At 32.9% G+C, this 17,419-nt stretch overlaps 1 protein-coding gene across 1 annotated transcript in view; it reads right to left on the bottom strand.

The window, feature by feature from the left end:
* The window catches only part of LOC149086950 (corticotropin-releasing hormone-binding protein), a 40,370-nt gene extending 27,026 nt beyond the window's left edge, over nucleotides 1-13,344 (bottom strand). The window contains exon 1 of the mRNA XM_089231156.1: nucleotides 13,140-13,344. Coding sequence (XP_089087282.1) covers nucleotides 13,140-13,211 — 72 coding nt within the window. The 5' untranslated portion in view covers nucleotides 13,212-13,344. The remainder of the gene's footprint in view (nucleotides 1-13,139) is intronic.
* Between the last annotated feature and the right edge of the window lie 4,075 nt (nucleotides 13,345-17,419).

The following is a 17,419-nucleotide window of genomic DNA, read 5'->3' as shown; positions in this document are numbered from 1 at the left end:
GAATACTGGGGTTTAATGTTAAAAAAAAAAAAAACATCTTTATATTTTCCAATCCAAAAGTCATTACTTCAAATATTCAAAGACTTTTTATTTTTAGTTCATTGATGTTTAGGCTGGGCGCACACCGGTTTAACATGACTAGACAAGACACCTTTATATAAGCTTAGTTATTGTTGCTCTCGTTGATTTGTATGGCGTAACTCACACCGGTTAGTCAGAGAAGAGAGACAAATTGAAACATTGCGTCATACAAATCAATGTAAACAAAAATGACTAAGATGGTCTCTAAATCTGTCTTGTCGTGTCTAACAGTGCACCCAGCCTTAGAATATGCTTTTCGATAAGACCCTAGTTTTCCAAACTTTTCGTTGCATCTCGCCTCCTTTTTCTTTTTTTTCCCCTTCTCATCGCCTCCAACTCAAGACAACTCATAGGATCCCATACTAAATCCAAAGCTTCCACCGCCCCTCTGAACCCTTCCATCTCCCCACACGGGGTGATATTGTCCACTGTGGAAAACACCGAGTTAGACCATATTTAGCAAAAATATATGTAAATTAGTTGAAAGAAATGAGAAGAAAAGTTACTACGGCAATTGTTAGTACGTAGAGCTCTCAAACTAGAGTTCATTGACTTTCGGTCAATTGTCTTTTCATTAGAAAAGCATGGGTGTCATGAAATCGAAGTCTTCGAGATTTTTTAAGGGATTGATAGACTGCACCATGAATGCACCATGAATATCATTCATGCTCCGTCGACCCAGTGTTTCGACAACGAGACATCACTGTAGGTCGGTTAGGGACAATTTATTATAGTTTGTGAAGCGCGCGAAGTTTTTCGCAAGCAAGGTTGTAAATAGCTTATAAAATCTGAAATTCGAGATTGATGAATACTGTATTAATTGTAGGTGACAACCATACCCATTATGGACTTTTTTCAATTTTGTCCTTCCCCCCCCCCCCATTTAAACCATCTCGGTGGCAATCAGCTTTTTGTGGGCTCTGCGTTCGTATTTTTATTGTAGTAGAGTCTCGCTTATCCGCCATAAACGGGAAGGCAGAACGTCGGATAAGCGAAAATGTCCGATGATAGGGAGGTGTTAAGAAAATCCCTATTAAACGTCTAACTATATTATAATTTTACACATTACAAACTTAATAATCATGTTTTATAATGAAACAATAGAAAAATTAACTTTTAGAGTTACAGAATATTTCGAAGTACAGCGCTTAAAAAGTCCAGTCCTGTGATGATTCAAAGAAATTCTTGATCGTAGTTTGCTTTCTTGACGAGTGGCGTTTCTTCTCTGCCAAGTCCCGCAATCTTTGCAGCATGTAGAATATTGAAAATAGTGAATATTGACTTGAGAGTAGTGAAAATTCAAGCATTTCCATCCTTACTTCAGAAAATGGAAGCCAGATGACAGCATGAACACGAAACAAGCGCAACTCAACAACATAAATACGTTAGGGCCAAGCATACACTCAGGACACGCATTCCGGCATGCGCCGATTCGTTAGAAATTCCGAAAAGGAATATGTACGAGGTACATGTTCGGTTAAGTAGTAGTAGTAGCACTGTAGAATATGTAGATTCCTGTACCTTCTTCTTGTTACTCAATGTATTTGATTGCTGTTTCTAGAGCTTTAACTCTTAATGTGAAATTCTGAGAGGCTCGACAGTTGGTGCTTGATCTTTCTTTCTTTTTTTTGCGGTGGGACGACGGATAATACGGAATGTCGGATAAACGAGACTCTACTATAAGTGAAAAATAATATCGCCCCCACCCCCATTCCAGAAGCATGATCATGCAAATTTCCAAAACTCGGGAAATGACATCTAAATGTTCATTGTGCCCATGTTACTCATAGAGTAACATGGGCATTGATATGAGTGTCATTTCTCTAAAATGCTTTGTAACATGAGGTTCCATAGGGGTTAAACATTTGCGCTTCTAGCAAAATAAAGAATCCAACCAGCTAATTAACTGAAAAAGTGAAAATCTGCACATTCATGATTCTGGCATGAGGGAGGGTGATATCAAATATAATGATGAAATTCACGCGGGAAATATTTTACTGAAACATAATTCCAATGTTTACGCGTGTTTTTCAAGGACACTAAAGTGAAGACAAGATTTTTAATCAGAGAAGCTCCGAGTTGTCTCTTTCGAGTGGAAAGATTACAAACTCTTCTTTCCACTCTTAATTACTATGACTTAGATGGAATTCAACGCCGTCCTCCTACCACGGCAATGGACAACACCGAGATGTGTAACGTAATTAAGTCACGTGTACATGTACATGCATATGTTGTGCGTACGACGCGCGTACGTGGAGCTAAAATTTGACATAAATCACATCTTCGAGCGAGCAATTATGAAAATGTCAAGCCTTTGCACTGTCTGTAGATTTGTAAACATCGCTGGCAGGCTTCTGTTTCAAAACTGAGGACTAGTTCGTAATTTCGGCAGTTTAACGATGATTCAGACGCATGCATACAGCCACGTCCATCGGTAGCAAAGTTCTATAATCCCTCGAAAATCTCTCTCTCACTGGTTTATTTTCATGAAATGGAGCGAGAAAAGAGAACAAGATTTATTATTAATGGCGGGGGTGGCGTTTCCATAATGAAAATTTCAAAGAATTTCGACGAAGTTCTCTTTCAAAAAAAACACAAATAATTATCCAGGAGATTTTCTGACACGTGATATTTCAAAAACCGTTGATTGATGGATCTGATTAAATATTCAATCTCGACCAGATGATAAATATGATGCGTTTACTTATGTTATGCATTACGTTAATGGAAATTACCCTTTTTTTAATGTTCGAAAGTTATTTATCGGTTCTGCGTGATATTGAACTATGTTTTTGGATAGTAACATTCCCAAGAACTTTCATGTTGATAGATCAGTAATTATGAAATTAACATTAATAGTGATTTGGAGTATTATCAACTGTCTTTTTAAATTATCGGGTTAGACCCATATATGCTCAACCCATGGCCCGTGGGCCACACGTGGCTCTCTGAGTCATCTGAAGAGGCCCGTGAAACATAATTTTGTAAAAACTGAACTAAGGGACGGGTACTAGATCACCTAAGTGGTCCACGGTGCGGATCCACATCCCTTAAGTGGCCAGCGATTCAAGAAAACCCGGGCATTGTCGGGTATTTTTGCTAGTATTCTATATATTCTCATATTCCTTCTTAAATCTCTTTAATAATTTAATTTTTTAATTGTTATTTTCTAGCATAAATCATTGTTCATGTTTCACAGAATAGATTTCATAAAAAAAATTCAAACACGAATTTTGCAGACACATTTATTGTCGTCAAAAGTATTTTGGGCGTGACTGTAGGCCTACATGTAACGCTCAAATCCTGTTTTAATCCATCCTTTACCACAACGACACTTTTTGTTAGAAATACTTTTAACAAATATTTTTCTGCTATGCTTTCTCTCTTAAGAGCGGTGTTTTTGAAGCATGAATCTGTCTGAAAATTTTAAATTTTTCCTCAGTCGTATAGTTGTGGACAAACATAAAACGCTATTCGCCATTCATTCAACTTTCAGCGGACACTTGGATTAATTGGAGCATTAAAAACACGTCAACTAGCGCGACATACGCGAGAACTTTTGTCCATTGATCAAACGCTTGCTGTAAATTCTGAAGTTTATTGAAGCGTATTAGGGAAGACCGCAAAAATTAAATATTGAGCATGTGATGTCTATAAGGCATAGAAATTTGATCTCCTTCTCTCTGTTTCTCTCCGCTACTGGATTACCCAGTTGCATCTCGAACAATAGAATGAAGAAACGTTAAACTTTCAATACGGTGAGTTGAAATTTTCAATATTCTGCGTTCGAATGGATTTTTGAATTACCTTTTACAATCAAACAACCAGAACAAAACGGTCAAATTTCTAATTGAAACAGATGAATTCAATTAGTCGATTCAATAGTTGAGTCTTGAATACCGAATAAGTTCAAACATTTAACTTGTAGAAATGTATACAGGTGTAGAATTGTACACTTAAGTTCCTTGACCGCAAATCACTGGAGAACCATTTATCCTAGAAGCATAATTTCAATTTAGAAAAAGTATACAAATAACGTGTGGACCTCAGATATATTCTCGCCATTCATAGTATGTATAGGGATATGTCTAATTATTAAAAAAAGTAATTTCTTTCCCTGCCCTTAAAAACTCAATCAGAAGGTTGTTGCCCCGTCTCTCTTGAGGCCACCAAAAATGTGTCATGTTTCTAAGTGCAGTATTCGCTGAGATATTCGAATTGACAAAAATCGCTGAAAAGAAGAGAAAGAACAGCATATAATGATCTTGTCCGTTAGTTTATGGGATTCTTTTCCCTCATTTTCAGTGCTTTTTAAATCAAATATCTCATCAATTACTGCACTTAAAAACGTGGAATTCTTTTTGTTGGGCTCAGAACAGACAGGACAACAACTTTCTATCCGGATTTTCAGGACCGAATGATCAAATAAAAGGTTCATTTCTTTTTAAATAAACGATACAACCCCTTTTGCAATATGAATAACGTGTTTGATATCTATACATTATTTGGATACTTTTCTTAATTGGAAGAATGCATCTGTGATCAATGGTTCACTAGTTATTTGCTGACAAGGGACTTGAGAGTCTCTCTCTAACACACAGACACACACTGTACAACTAACTCATGAATAAGAATCACAATAAAATTTAAAATTTACTCTTAATTCATCATTTCATTATCATTTAACACATAGCTGTTACCCATGGCTCCATTCGCGTTTATTTAGTAATCTGAAAATTACTTGGTGATAATTCCCCCCCCCCCATATATAACATTTGAAGGCCTCGTGTTCCCCGGTTGAGGGCTGAATTTTCAGAAATTCCCTCTTAGTGGGTAATAATAAAATATAATATACTGACTAATAATATCTTAGTAAAATATAATACTGACGAAATTTCATATTTATAGTTTCAGCTGTTTTGGCTCGGCCGTGATTGCACCATATAACCTTTAAAATGATGACGCCTTATGACTCCCACCCCTCTTACAAATTAATTCTTAGCGAGTCTCTATATCATAAAATAAAATTACTGACCATATTCATTTATAGCTTCAGAGGGTTTCTTCTCGTTCTGATTTCTCCATGTAATATTTGAACCTCCTTATGGCCCCCTTAGTGCCCAAATTAAAAAAAAAAAACCTTCTTAGTTGGTCATGGAATAAAACTACTAGACAAATTTCATAAATAAAGCTTCAGCGGTTTCGGCTGGGCGATGATGAATCATTGAATTAGTCAGTCAGGACATGCTATTTTATACGTATAGATTACACTGATTTTGTTCCCAAAGATATTTCAGTGATTTAAGGGGGATTTGAGGGGGGGGGGTGGGGTGCTGATTCCGAATCTCGCATTGGTATTGTTAAATCGGTGTTAGTTTCTAAGATAAAGTGAAAATTAAATTTCAGTGGTGGTAATACATAAGTTACGTACAAATCACATTGAAACTGTGCGTTATAAATAAATGTAGTAAATCATTGGCAAAAATATTCAGTGATTTTAGAGTTGTTTTGGGGCGCTGATTCCGAATCTTGAATTGGTTTTTGAAGAATCAGCTGCAGTATTCAGGATAATTTCTAATAAATTCTCAACAACGTGACTTGTGTGCTGCTTATGAATTAAAATTGGAAATTGATTTCCACTTTATCTCGAAAACTATAGCCAATCAGACAAAACTAATGCCAGATTCGGAATCCGCAGCCCCAATATACCGTAAAACCATGAAAATTTCCTAAAGAACATCAAAAAATAATGTAAAGCACCGATATCAATGCATGAAGACCACTTGTGTCTTATAATGATATAAATGTGACAATATGTTAAATAAAATAGGAAAATAAATAAAGAAATTGAAAGCAAAAATTAGTGCCTAAAGGCTATATTGAAAAATGTGTTGAGCGTATGCATTATCTCAATAACTAGAGCCAATTCAGCTAAACCAACATTAGTTTTGAAATCGACAGTCCAGTATAATCTATTATCATTAAAATTTGGGAACATGATTTTTTTGAGCAGTTAACACAATCATCATTTCATTATCATTCAAAACAATTTTTCTTAATATTAATTTTTTTTTCAAAATCAATTTCAATATATTTCTAATATATTACTAATAATAATAAACAAGTTTTCATGCATCAAATGCTTCATCGAAACATTAATGAAACAAAAAAAAATTTCCATATTCAGAAATTTCAAAACTGGCAACCGCATCATTATAAGTAGTATGTTTCATGAAGATTGTCCGAAAAAAAATAATGGAAACTGATTCTAAAATTAAAATGGAAAATGCTCTAAAAAGAATCAAAAATCGAATTTTAATAGTTTTTCTTTCTCGTGAAATGAAAGTTTTGGGGCAAAATATGAGAATTGAATATTTTCTTTTATACGGGTTTTCGATGAAAAGAAAAAGTTCAGTTAATTTAATTTATTTGATTTGTAACTTTTTCCCATCATTCCGAAATAAATATTCATTATAACATTAATAAAATTCACTGAGATATTTCTAAGAGGGAGGAAATTTCAGACTTTTCAACCTTCTTTCCAATTATCGTATTTTCTGCGTATAATCCGCGGCAGCATATAATTCATATATGGAAATCTCATTCATCAAATAATGAAATCTTGAAGAATGGAAGAAATTGTTTGCCATGTTTTTGCATTGAAAATATTGATTTTCCTACTCTGATACGCCTTTGATAAATCTTTGAAAAAGAACTTTTCAAGTCAATTTTTGAATTAATTATTCGTTAACCAGAGAGAAAAAAACTGTAGAAAAGAGGCAGCAAAGAGAGGCTCAGTGTAATATTCACTGAGGTTGTTAAATCTGAGAAAAGTTGTGAAAGAACAGGAAAAACTAACGGACAGCGCTCCTTTCTCTCATTTATGATATTCCATTCCCAACTTTTCTCCGATTTTCGAATTCAAATACCTCAGCAATTATTGCACTTAAACATGGAATTATCGTTGTTGGGCTCAAAAGAGACTACACAACAATTTTTCAATTGGAAGTTTGATACCAGTGGATTATAGAAAAATTTAGATTTTTTTTTATGACACACTGTATTTTCACTCTTGAAACTAGTACAGAGTGATTTCAGAATACATTTTGAGCATATTTAAATCAGAATTATGCTTCTACGAAGAACGGTTGATGAGATAAAGGCCGAATTAGGACTTGAAAGACACCCTGTGTAACCATCACTAAGAAATTTCGATGTTTTCTGACGCATAATTTTCTGCAGATTATACGCAGGAAGAAATCACTCTGAATTTTTATTCAGCAAAAAATCAAAGATTGCATTCATCAATATCCGAAGGGTTTTTCGTTCAAATGTTAGGATAAGAAATTTTTCGGTGAAATAGAAAGAGGCGTAAATTTTAATAATTGACATTTTTTAAACTGGAAACCGTTTAAACAATCAAAATTTTATATTTTACAAATTATTATTTTACGAGTGACACCGTATCACATTTAAATTTTTATTCACTTCCTGATAACTTTCACACTCCATTTTACATTAGAATTTACCATAGAACTTGTATTTCAATCTGGCATTTCTGTATATAGAGCCGTCCATGCCGGTGTGCGACAGGTGCTGCCATACCGGGCACCGCGTTTTGGGGGGTGCACTTACGGTAATAATAATTTATTTCGTTAATACTGAATTTCCATGAATTCTGGAATTGTTTCATATAAATTCTGAATAAATTATCAATTCTGGAAATCTTCTGCTCATCTAAAAAGAAATAATTCTGGAATTCTGCATAAAAGTAAAATTCTGAATTTTCACTAATTCCTTGAATTTCGGAACTCTTTCATCATTTTTTATAATTCTAAACATTTCATCATCTCTGGAATTCCAAACTTTCATCGTTTATGGAATTTTAAATTTTCATCAATTCTAAAAATATTTTTTTTCATTTATTCTGAATTTCCGTAGGTGATGGAATTATCTCTGGCAATTACTTCTTTTATTTTCAATTTATCGATTCGGAATTTTCATTAGGTCTTAATTTTGATTGTTTTTGAAATTTTTTCCATCAATTTAAAATTTTCTTCAGTTGTGAATATTTATAATTTTATTTTTTGTAATTTTATATTATGTCTGTATTTCTTTCGTAATGGGTATTTTTCAGCATTCCTGCATATTTTGTAATCATTTATGCCGATTGCCCCCTTCCACAGAATATATAAAATAGGGGCTGGGGATCACGAAATTATTGAGACGCCCTCTGCCACCCCCAGCTATTATTTTCACACCGGGCCCCCCGCGTCTGGTAAGGGCAGCCCTGTCTGTATAATACTGTATTTCTTGTACTTAAGAGTAGAATAAATATTGAAAAAGAGCATGAAAAGAGTTTTTTTTTTTCTCCCATGACGTACCTTAATCACTAGAATCCCAAAAAATCCCTTTTTGCACGGAAAACAAATTTTTGTTTCCTAAGTAAAAATAGCGTGTCCTATATAAACCCTAAGATCATCTATATTTAATAGCAAAAAGACTTGGACGGAGATAGGGTATTTTTTCAGAGGAATTTAATGCCAGGATCTTCCGGATCCGTAATCCGAAAATAAAAAAAGAGTATGGGATGTTTCTTCCTCCATGTATGCATTCGGTTTCATCCTCTTATACAGTATGTTTCCGAATCCTTTCCTATGCATCTGTATAAGTCAACGTATGCGTCGTACACAATACATCGCGGGTTGCTCAACCCTCTACAGAGTGCGGGCAACTCAAGTGTAACTGTTCCGATGGCCACTCAATTTGTCTGTAATTATGCTGCGGGCCGCTTTTGAGTAATCTGTAGCTGCATGATTGGTCGTTAAAGTGATCTGAAAATGTGCCGTGGGTCACACAAGTGATGTGGATCCTCATCAAGGGCTACTTTAAAGATCTGGAAATGTGCCGCGAGCCACCTGGTGATCTGGCACTCTGTCGCGGGTCACTTAAGTAATGTGTAATTCTGTCTACGCGATAATTATGCCGCGGGTCACATTCAAGTTATCTGAGAATATGCCACAGGCCACCTAAATGATCTGGAACTGAGCCGTGGATCACTTAAGTGATCTGAAACTGCACCACGGGTCACACATAAGTTGTATGCAATTATGCATCGGGCAGCTTGAGTGATATGGGAACTATACCGTGGGTCACTCAAATTATCTGTAAATATACCCGGGTCGTTCAAGTTGTCTGAGAACGTGCCACAGGCCACCTAATTGATCCGGAATCAATCTGTTCCTGTGATCACTCAATATGTCGAAAAGTAAGGTTACTAAAGTAATCTGAAAACGTTCCGCCACGGGCTACTTAAATGACCTGCGGTGCAGCTCCACATCACTTAAGTGATTTAATAATGTGCCGCTTAGCTCCTTTTTGCAATATTAGGTATAAGTTCCCAAACCACATTAGATGACTCCGAATAAGGTCCGCGTGCCATGGTTGAGCATGTATGGTATGCGAACTACACTTTTCGAAGTAGATCCGAAGCATAGATGAACTTATTCGTGACAAAACCAGTAAGCATACTCACTCTCTTAGAATACTCAGTTGTGGTTTAGTGAGATTATTTAACCTCTGAACATTTTTTTTTTTTTTAAATTAACAGCATATACGAACTCTTTCACATATTGTATCGACTTCCACAGGGTACCTCGCGTATAAAATCGGAGAGGAAACGATAACTCTTTGCAGAGTCATAAATACGAGTAGGAAACAAAATACGAACTCAGTTTAAGATGAAGAATCGACAGGAAATTTAGAAATCTCTATTGAAAATCTCTGTCGAAGTTTCGGGGTATGTAATACTGTATAATGAATGTTACATGAGGATATATATCGTGGATGAGAAATTCAAATGAGTTCCTGTCAGATTCAACAAGAAATGTTTTCTCGAATGCGTTCGAAGAAATTCGGATTACTACATCAGAGCAAGGATCATAAATTTTCCAAACGAAATTTTTTCCTTTCAAAGGAATTTCTATTGATGCAGAAATCATCTCTCTCGTGGAAGTGAAATAGAGCTGATGCAAATTACGGCACGTCAATCACATGAGCCCCCCGATGAAACTAAAAATTATTCATTATCTTCTGCTTGAAATATGAATTGAAAAATACCAATAAGGGCTGCGCGGCACGAATGAAAAAAATGGTTGATAGATAAATGCACGTTGCACATAACTAAGATGAATGATATTATAGGAACAATTATTTGGAACACGAAACGATAATTTCTTGAGACTGATACCAGATTTATCTTAATAACTTTCGAGTTTTGCCAGCATTAGTAATGTTTAGTAATTATTTTCTTACGTAAAATATTCTCACATATCCTAGAAAAATGAAACTTTCAAAAACTTTCAGTGCGTACATTTTGATATTGTTAACGCTTCCAATTCATATATTATCATTTATTACAGATTATGCGCTATTGATAAATAGAGCGATTCTTTCCGATGAGTTAGTTACCACATTAAGAACTAATTTTAGGACATAATTTCCTTATCCAGATTTTTAATATATGTGCTATAAATTCTTTATTGTTAATTAATTAGTTATAGTCATAATATATGCTACGGTAAATGTGATAAATCCGGTAATTATACGTAATAACAGGTTATTACGCATAATCGCCGATCACTTTTCTAGGTTTGGTGAATTTCTCTAAATTAATCATTTTTACCGGCGATTATGCATAATACCCAAGAGTCGCGTCATTGGTAAACATGAGAAATCGAGAAACATTGGTAAAAATGATAATTCATACATGAATTGTATTATTATATCGGAGTACGAATCGTAAGATTTGCTATCATTATATGAAAGATCCGACTATATTCATCACACATACTGAACTCGGATCAAATTTACCAAGGACGCTTGGGTATTATCAATATTCAACGCGATGAAAGTGATAAATTTATCAAACTTACCAAGATGATTGGTAAGTATGCATATTAATCGGTTACTGTGCATAATAACCGATTTATCCCACTTACCGTAACTTATCTATGCAGATAAGTATATACAATTTTAACGTATTTTCATCAGAAATACATCTAAATATTTTTTCAATATATTTCTCGCATACTTTTATATTTATAACATTATTCTTTGAAAAAAAATTACAAATTCAAAATCGGAACCTGCAACAGGCAAAATGCCCAACAAGGTGGCTGGGGTGGGAAAAGAAATAGTGAAGCAAAAGAGCAAAATATTAAGAAAGATAGGAAAATATGAATAAATAAATAATATTGGGGGAAAAGATACCTCATAAAAATATAGTTGTCGTAGACTAAATACGGCAAACCCAAAGGAACAGTTTGAAAAAACTGGTGAATAAAGGTATAGTACACTTCCCACAAAAAAAATATATATGGTTGCCACTCACCAGTTAAAACTTCTATTTAATTAGTGAAGTTATTAACATTAAGGCATTTTATTTCATGTCAAATTGCGTTTGTTTTTGTTTTTTTTCTAAGCTAATATAAGTTTAGTTTTTTTGCTCATGTAGAAAGTGATAGAAATGAATATAAATTGCGTAAATTTTTACTCATCATAATATTTTTATCAGAGAAAATAAAGTAGGATGAGAGAGAGAGACTTTATTTCAGAGAAACTCACTCACCTCTAAATACATAAGATATTCTCATAGTAAAATAAACTTCCATTACCTTCACATATAATATTAGAGAAAATATCATTTCGAATTCGAAAAATTTCAAATATTGATAGTATATTGTATTTCCTCTAAAACTCTAATTAAAAATAAATACCACAAAAACTCATTGCGATTATGGAATTAAAAAATATTTGAGAGGAAAATTGAGGAAATGAAAATATAGTTTTCCGAATTAGACGGATTATGTCAATATGAGCGTAAAGATCAAATATATTTCTAATAAAGTCAAGTTTTAAAATATATTTATCTAAGTATGTGACAAGCTGGATAAATTTATTCATTAACATTCCGTGATTGGCGATAGGAAAAATAATAACTATCAGTTTGAAAAGTTGGTGATTCAATAACACAAATATGCGTAATTTTTTTTTTCTTTGGAAGTAAATCAAGGACAAAATTGTGTTTTTCCAAGACTTGGTATTTTAGTTTAAATTCCATGCAGTTATAGTCAGAGAAAATAAAGCAAGATGAAAGACTTTTCAGAAAAGATACCACTAAATACATAAGGTAATCATAGTAAAATAAATTTCCGATATCTTCATATAAAATTAGGGAAATTATTATTAAACACAAAATAATTCTTTTATACATCGTATTTCTCTAAACTGTAATCAAAATAAATGCCAAAAAATTACCCTCCAAAAAATGAAAATTTCACATAAAGACATTTTTCACACATCATTCATATTTAAAAAAAAAATCAAAAATTCTCCATATTTTTTTATTGAACATAATTTTTTCCCCTTTAATGAAATCCCTCAAATTTGAAAATTCAATAAAAGTTTTCCAAGAGATGTCCATAGTAATTTGTTTTAACCCACGCATAGCTTCGCATATGTGTGCAAAGGATCCTTTAAACGTTCACTACTGCAGACTGTTAGAAGATAAAAATTGAGAGTTGTCTTTGCACGTAAGGTGAGGTCATATTTTTTTCTATTTTATATTTTGAATTTGCTGGTAGATATTTCAATTACAACAACTCTTTGTAGCAGAGCATGTGTGGCTGTGATTTCGCTAATTTGTTAAAAAATGTTTTGTTTACATTTCCTTTCTCTACCTTGATATTGGCAACCCGAATTTTTTCTTTTCTTACCATAATTTGAATCACGAGAAGGTAGCTATATATTTTGAAAGTATAGTACTTCAATACAATTATTTTAAGGGTTTTCACGTCTTTAATAAGCAGTCAATTCGAAATAATTGTTTGTTAATGATTTTTCCGGATTTCTATACCCAGTAACTATGGAAAGAAATTATCGGCTCGAAAAGAAAAATCATACATTTAAGGGTAAAGTGTAAAACTATAACAGAATTATAAAAAAAAAATTCCTAGTACGTATTGAATTGTATTTTTTCCATATGAGGGAAAACTTACCTGAAACAAAGGAGAACAAAAAGCACTTTGTGCGAGGAAATTCAACACGACTATGCAAGTTATAGTTAACATTGCTCTGACACGGACTTTTCTTTTCTTAGTTATTATTATTACGATTATTTTATGCGCTTGTGAAGGAGTCGCCGAAACCAAATATTCGTTTCGAGAGTGAGAGAGAGAGAATAAAACTTATTTTTCTGGTAGTTGAATGAAGGAAGTGCTCGTTTTTAAGTAGATCGTTTCTGACGCTTTCCGCCAGGGGACGCCCACAGATTGACAAGTTGACGTGCGCGTGTTTTTATGCGCCCCCCGCTCCCTCCCTTCCTCTTTGTTTTTTCTTACCCCCTTCAAATACCTCCAATAATATTTTCCTTAGGTTGGCATCTTTTCTCTGTGGCAGAAAGCCTCTTGGAATCTCTTGAAATAACAAGGAATTACATTATATCTTCACCGACACTTGTTCTATATATACACGCAAACACCGTGACGAAAAACAAAAAAAACGGATGAAAGGAATCTCGAGTAGGACATACCGTAGATTCCTCGAACTGTAATCATCTTTTCCACTTGGAAATATTGTCATTTATTCAGGGAATGTATCGTGATAATTCCTCCCTTGTTTAATGCTTCCTATACTGCAGTCTATAATGCTGGAACAATCATTATGTTATAAACATTGTAATTCATCCGCCATTCCCAGTTCTCCTTCGGAGAAATAACTAAGTGGAATAGTTTGTCAGATATAAAAGAAATTAATTCAAAAACTACATTAAAAAAAAAAGAAGTTGAAATATGAAAATTTTGAAAGGAAAAATACTGAAAACTAAAAATAAATAATCAAAAATTACTGAAAAAAATGAAAATTTAAAAATGAATAAAAATAATGAATAATTATAAATGAATGAAAATAATGAATAACTAAAATGAATGAAAAGAGAATTAAAAGAATGAATGAAAAGAGTAAATTAAAAGAATGAATGAAAAGAATGAATTAAAAGAATGTATAAAAAAGAGTGAATCAAAAGAATGAAAAATAAATAAAAACGAATGAAAAACCAATAATTAAAATGAATAAAAAGAATGAAAAAGAATAGCAAGACTGAAAAATTAAAAATGAATATAAAAGAATGAAAAAATGAATAACAAAAACGAAAAATTAAAAAAGAGTGAGAAAGAATGAAGAATTGGAATTGACTAATTAAAAATGAATGAAAATAATGAATAATTAAAAGTGAATGAAAATAATGGATAATTAAAAATGAATGAAAATAATGGATAATTAAAAGTGAATGAAAATAATGAATAATTAAAAGTGAATGAAAATATTGGATAATTAAAAATGAATGAAAATAATAGATAATTAAAAGTGAATGAAAATATTGGATAATTAAAAATGAATGAAAATAATAGATAATTAAAAATAAATGAAAAGAGTGAATTAAAAGAATGAATAATTAAAATGAATGAAAAGAATGAAAAAGGAATAAAAAGAATGGGAAGGAGATAAAAAAATGAAAAAAATTAGTAAATAGAATGAAAAATCAAAAACTCAAAATGGATTAGAAAAATGAAAAATTAATAATTAGAAATGAATGAAAAATTGGAAATGAATAAAAAGAACGAAAAATTGGAAATGAATAAAAAGAACGAAAAATTAAAAATGAATAAAAAGAATGAAAAATTAAAAATTAATAAAAAGAATGAAAAATTAAAAATGAATAAAAAGAATGAATAATAAAAAATGAATGAGAAGAGAATGAATAATTAAAAATGAATGAGAAGAGAATGAATAATCAAATGAATGAGAAGAGAATGAATAATCAAATGAATGAGAAGAGAATGAATAATCAAATGAATGAGAAGAGAATGAATAATCAAATGAATGAGAAGAGAATGAATAATCAAATGAATGAGAAGAGAATGAATAATCAAATGAATGAATAATCAAATGAATGAATAATCAAATGAATGAATAATCAAATGAATGAATAATCAAATGAATGAATAATCAAATGAATGAATAATCAAATGAATGAATAATCAAATGAATGAATAATCAAATGAATGAATAATCAAATGAATGAATAATCAAATGAATGAATAATCAAAAATAAATTATAAAGAATGGATAATTAAAAAATAAAAAATGAATAGAAAAAAGAATGAAAATTTTAAAAATGAATAGAAAAAAGAATGAAAATTTTAAAAATGAATAATATGATATTAAAAAATTATTTCACAAAATTTAAATAGTCCTCTACTTCAATTTTTAAACTCATTTAAAAGCATATTTTAGCAAGAATAGTTGAGCAATTAAAATTAAAATATAATTTTTATCAAGATTATAGAATTCGAAACTACTTCATAGAAAAATTGAGGAAACGAAAATATAATTTCGAACTTTGAATACTTTATGGAATAGCTTTTTTCAGGCGGATTACGTCAGTGTGAGCGTGAAGATCAAAATATGTTTCTAATAAAGTCACATTTAAAAATATATTTATCTAAGTATGTGACAGGCTGGACGAAATTTATTCATTAGCATTCCGTCATAGGAGAAAGAATAAATAATTATCATCAGTTTGAAAAGTTGTGGATTCAGCTACATAAATATTCGTTATTTGGAACTGAGTCAACAATGAAATTGTGTTTTTTTAGGAAGTCGTATTTAGTTGAAATTTTCTGCAGTTCTAGAAAAATTTAAAATAAAATCCATTCCTTAAAATAATTTCACTAGGGCGATGAATATTGGAGTATAGCTTCCAGAAATCATATATTCTTGTATAGTGATACCTCGGCTAACGAAGATGATTCGTTCCGGAATCACGGTCGTTAGCCGAAATATCCGTAATCCGAAATGGGATTTCCATTGGTTTCTGGGGAAAATCGTTTGATTCGTTCCAAGTTCTGGCCAAACTTTAAAGTTAAGGTTTTTAAAACGCTACAAAAAAGACAAAAACTGATTGGAGGCTAAAATGAACAGCTTCGAAATTGAATTGAATATGTGAGAATGAATCTACAGAGAAGATGAGATATTGAAGATCTCTTTTATTTCACACTAATGTTCACATACACACAACTAACACCAACTTTAGTCTCGTGCTGACACAACTAAGTCAAGTTCGTAGCTGTCCACACCCATGTGTGATTTGTTCAGCTCATTTCTGCGTCTGATAATCCAGAGGTGGATTTACGATTTTGCCGCCCTTCTCCACTTTCCAGTCTTATTTTCTTCATCGCCCTCTCGAATTCGTTGCCGTGTGGTATAACGCTCCCCCCCCCCCCCACTGCTATAAACACGCCTCTGTCTGTAAGTCCCTCCTTTGTAGCTCACATGCTTGCGTACACTTTTTGTCACTCCCATCAGGGCCGCAACAGGTTCACCCGCACAGAGCTCACTTGGAAGGGGCCTAAATGGGCCCAAAAATGGTCCAGAATGGACCACAGGAATGGGCCACACTACGACCCTGACTCCCATGTTCACACACTCTCTAGGTCACCCTTTTGGTCATTCACATGCTTGCACACTCTTTGGTTCACACCATAGAAGGAGATAGATATCAAATGTTAGGGGGAGGGGGGGGGCACGATAATAATCATACTGTATATATATATATATATATATATATATATATATATATATATATATATATATATATATATATATATATATATATATATATATATATATATGCATATACATTAGATTAGTCGGTTCCGTCATTGAAACTGCCCCCCGTATCTCCGCCCATGGTTCACATTCACATGCTTATACACTTTTTTGTTCACTCGCATGCTTGCAAAATCTCTAGGTCACTCGTTTGGTCACTCACTCACTGGCCTAGTCCATCAGACTCTCCAGGCAGAGGTGGTATTATGGTTTTGCCACTATTTTCCCATTTTACTAATTTTCCCAGCCATTCACTCTTCAAATTTTCCTCTGCTTCGAACTAGCCGCTCTGGGCTATAGCCCGCAAAGCCACCACCCTCCGTAAATACACCACTGGATACATGCAGATAGGAAAGATAAGCTCCTTGAATGTTCATACTGTCCAGTTTGATGCTTAGAGTCTTACACTGAAAGAACGTGCACCCTGAAAACATAGGCTCTTTTCAATGTACTTTCTTGTAACTGAATCTTTAATTTTAACTTAAATGATTCAAAAACTTTCTGAAAGTTTTTGAATCATTCAAAGTGAAGGTACATGTGGAGAAAGATTCTGAAGTGGACACGAGTTAATTGGACTCAAGTGAGGGAAAATTCTGATGATGATTGGCGC

The sequence above is a fragment of the Pholcus phalangioides genome, unplaced genomic scaffold (genome assembly GCF_987345545.1).
Source record: "Pholcus phalangioides strain wild (caught in Gottingen) unplaced genomic scaffold, Ppha-v1.0 ptg000004l_1, whole genome shotgun sequence".
NCBI classification, from domain to species: Eukaryota; Metazoa; Arthropoda; class Arachnida; order Araneae; family Pholcidae; genus Pholcus; species Pholcus phalangioides.
This window is presented reverse-complemented; position numbering and strand designations above follow the sequence as displayed.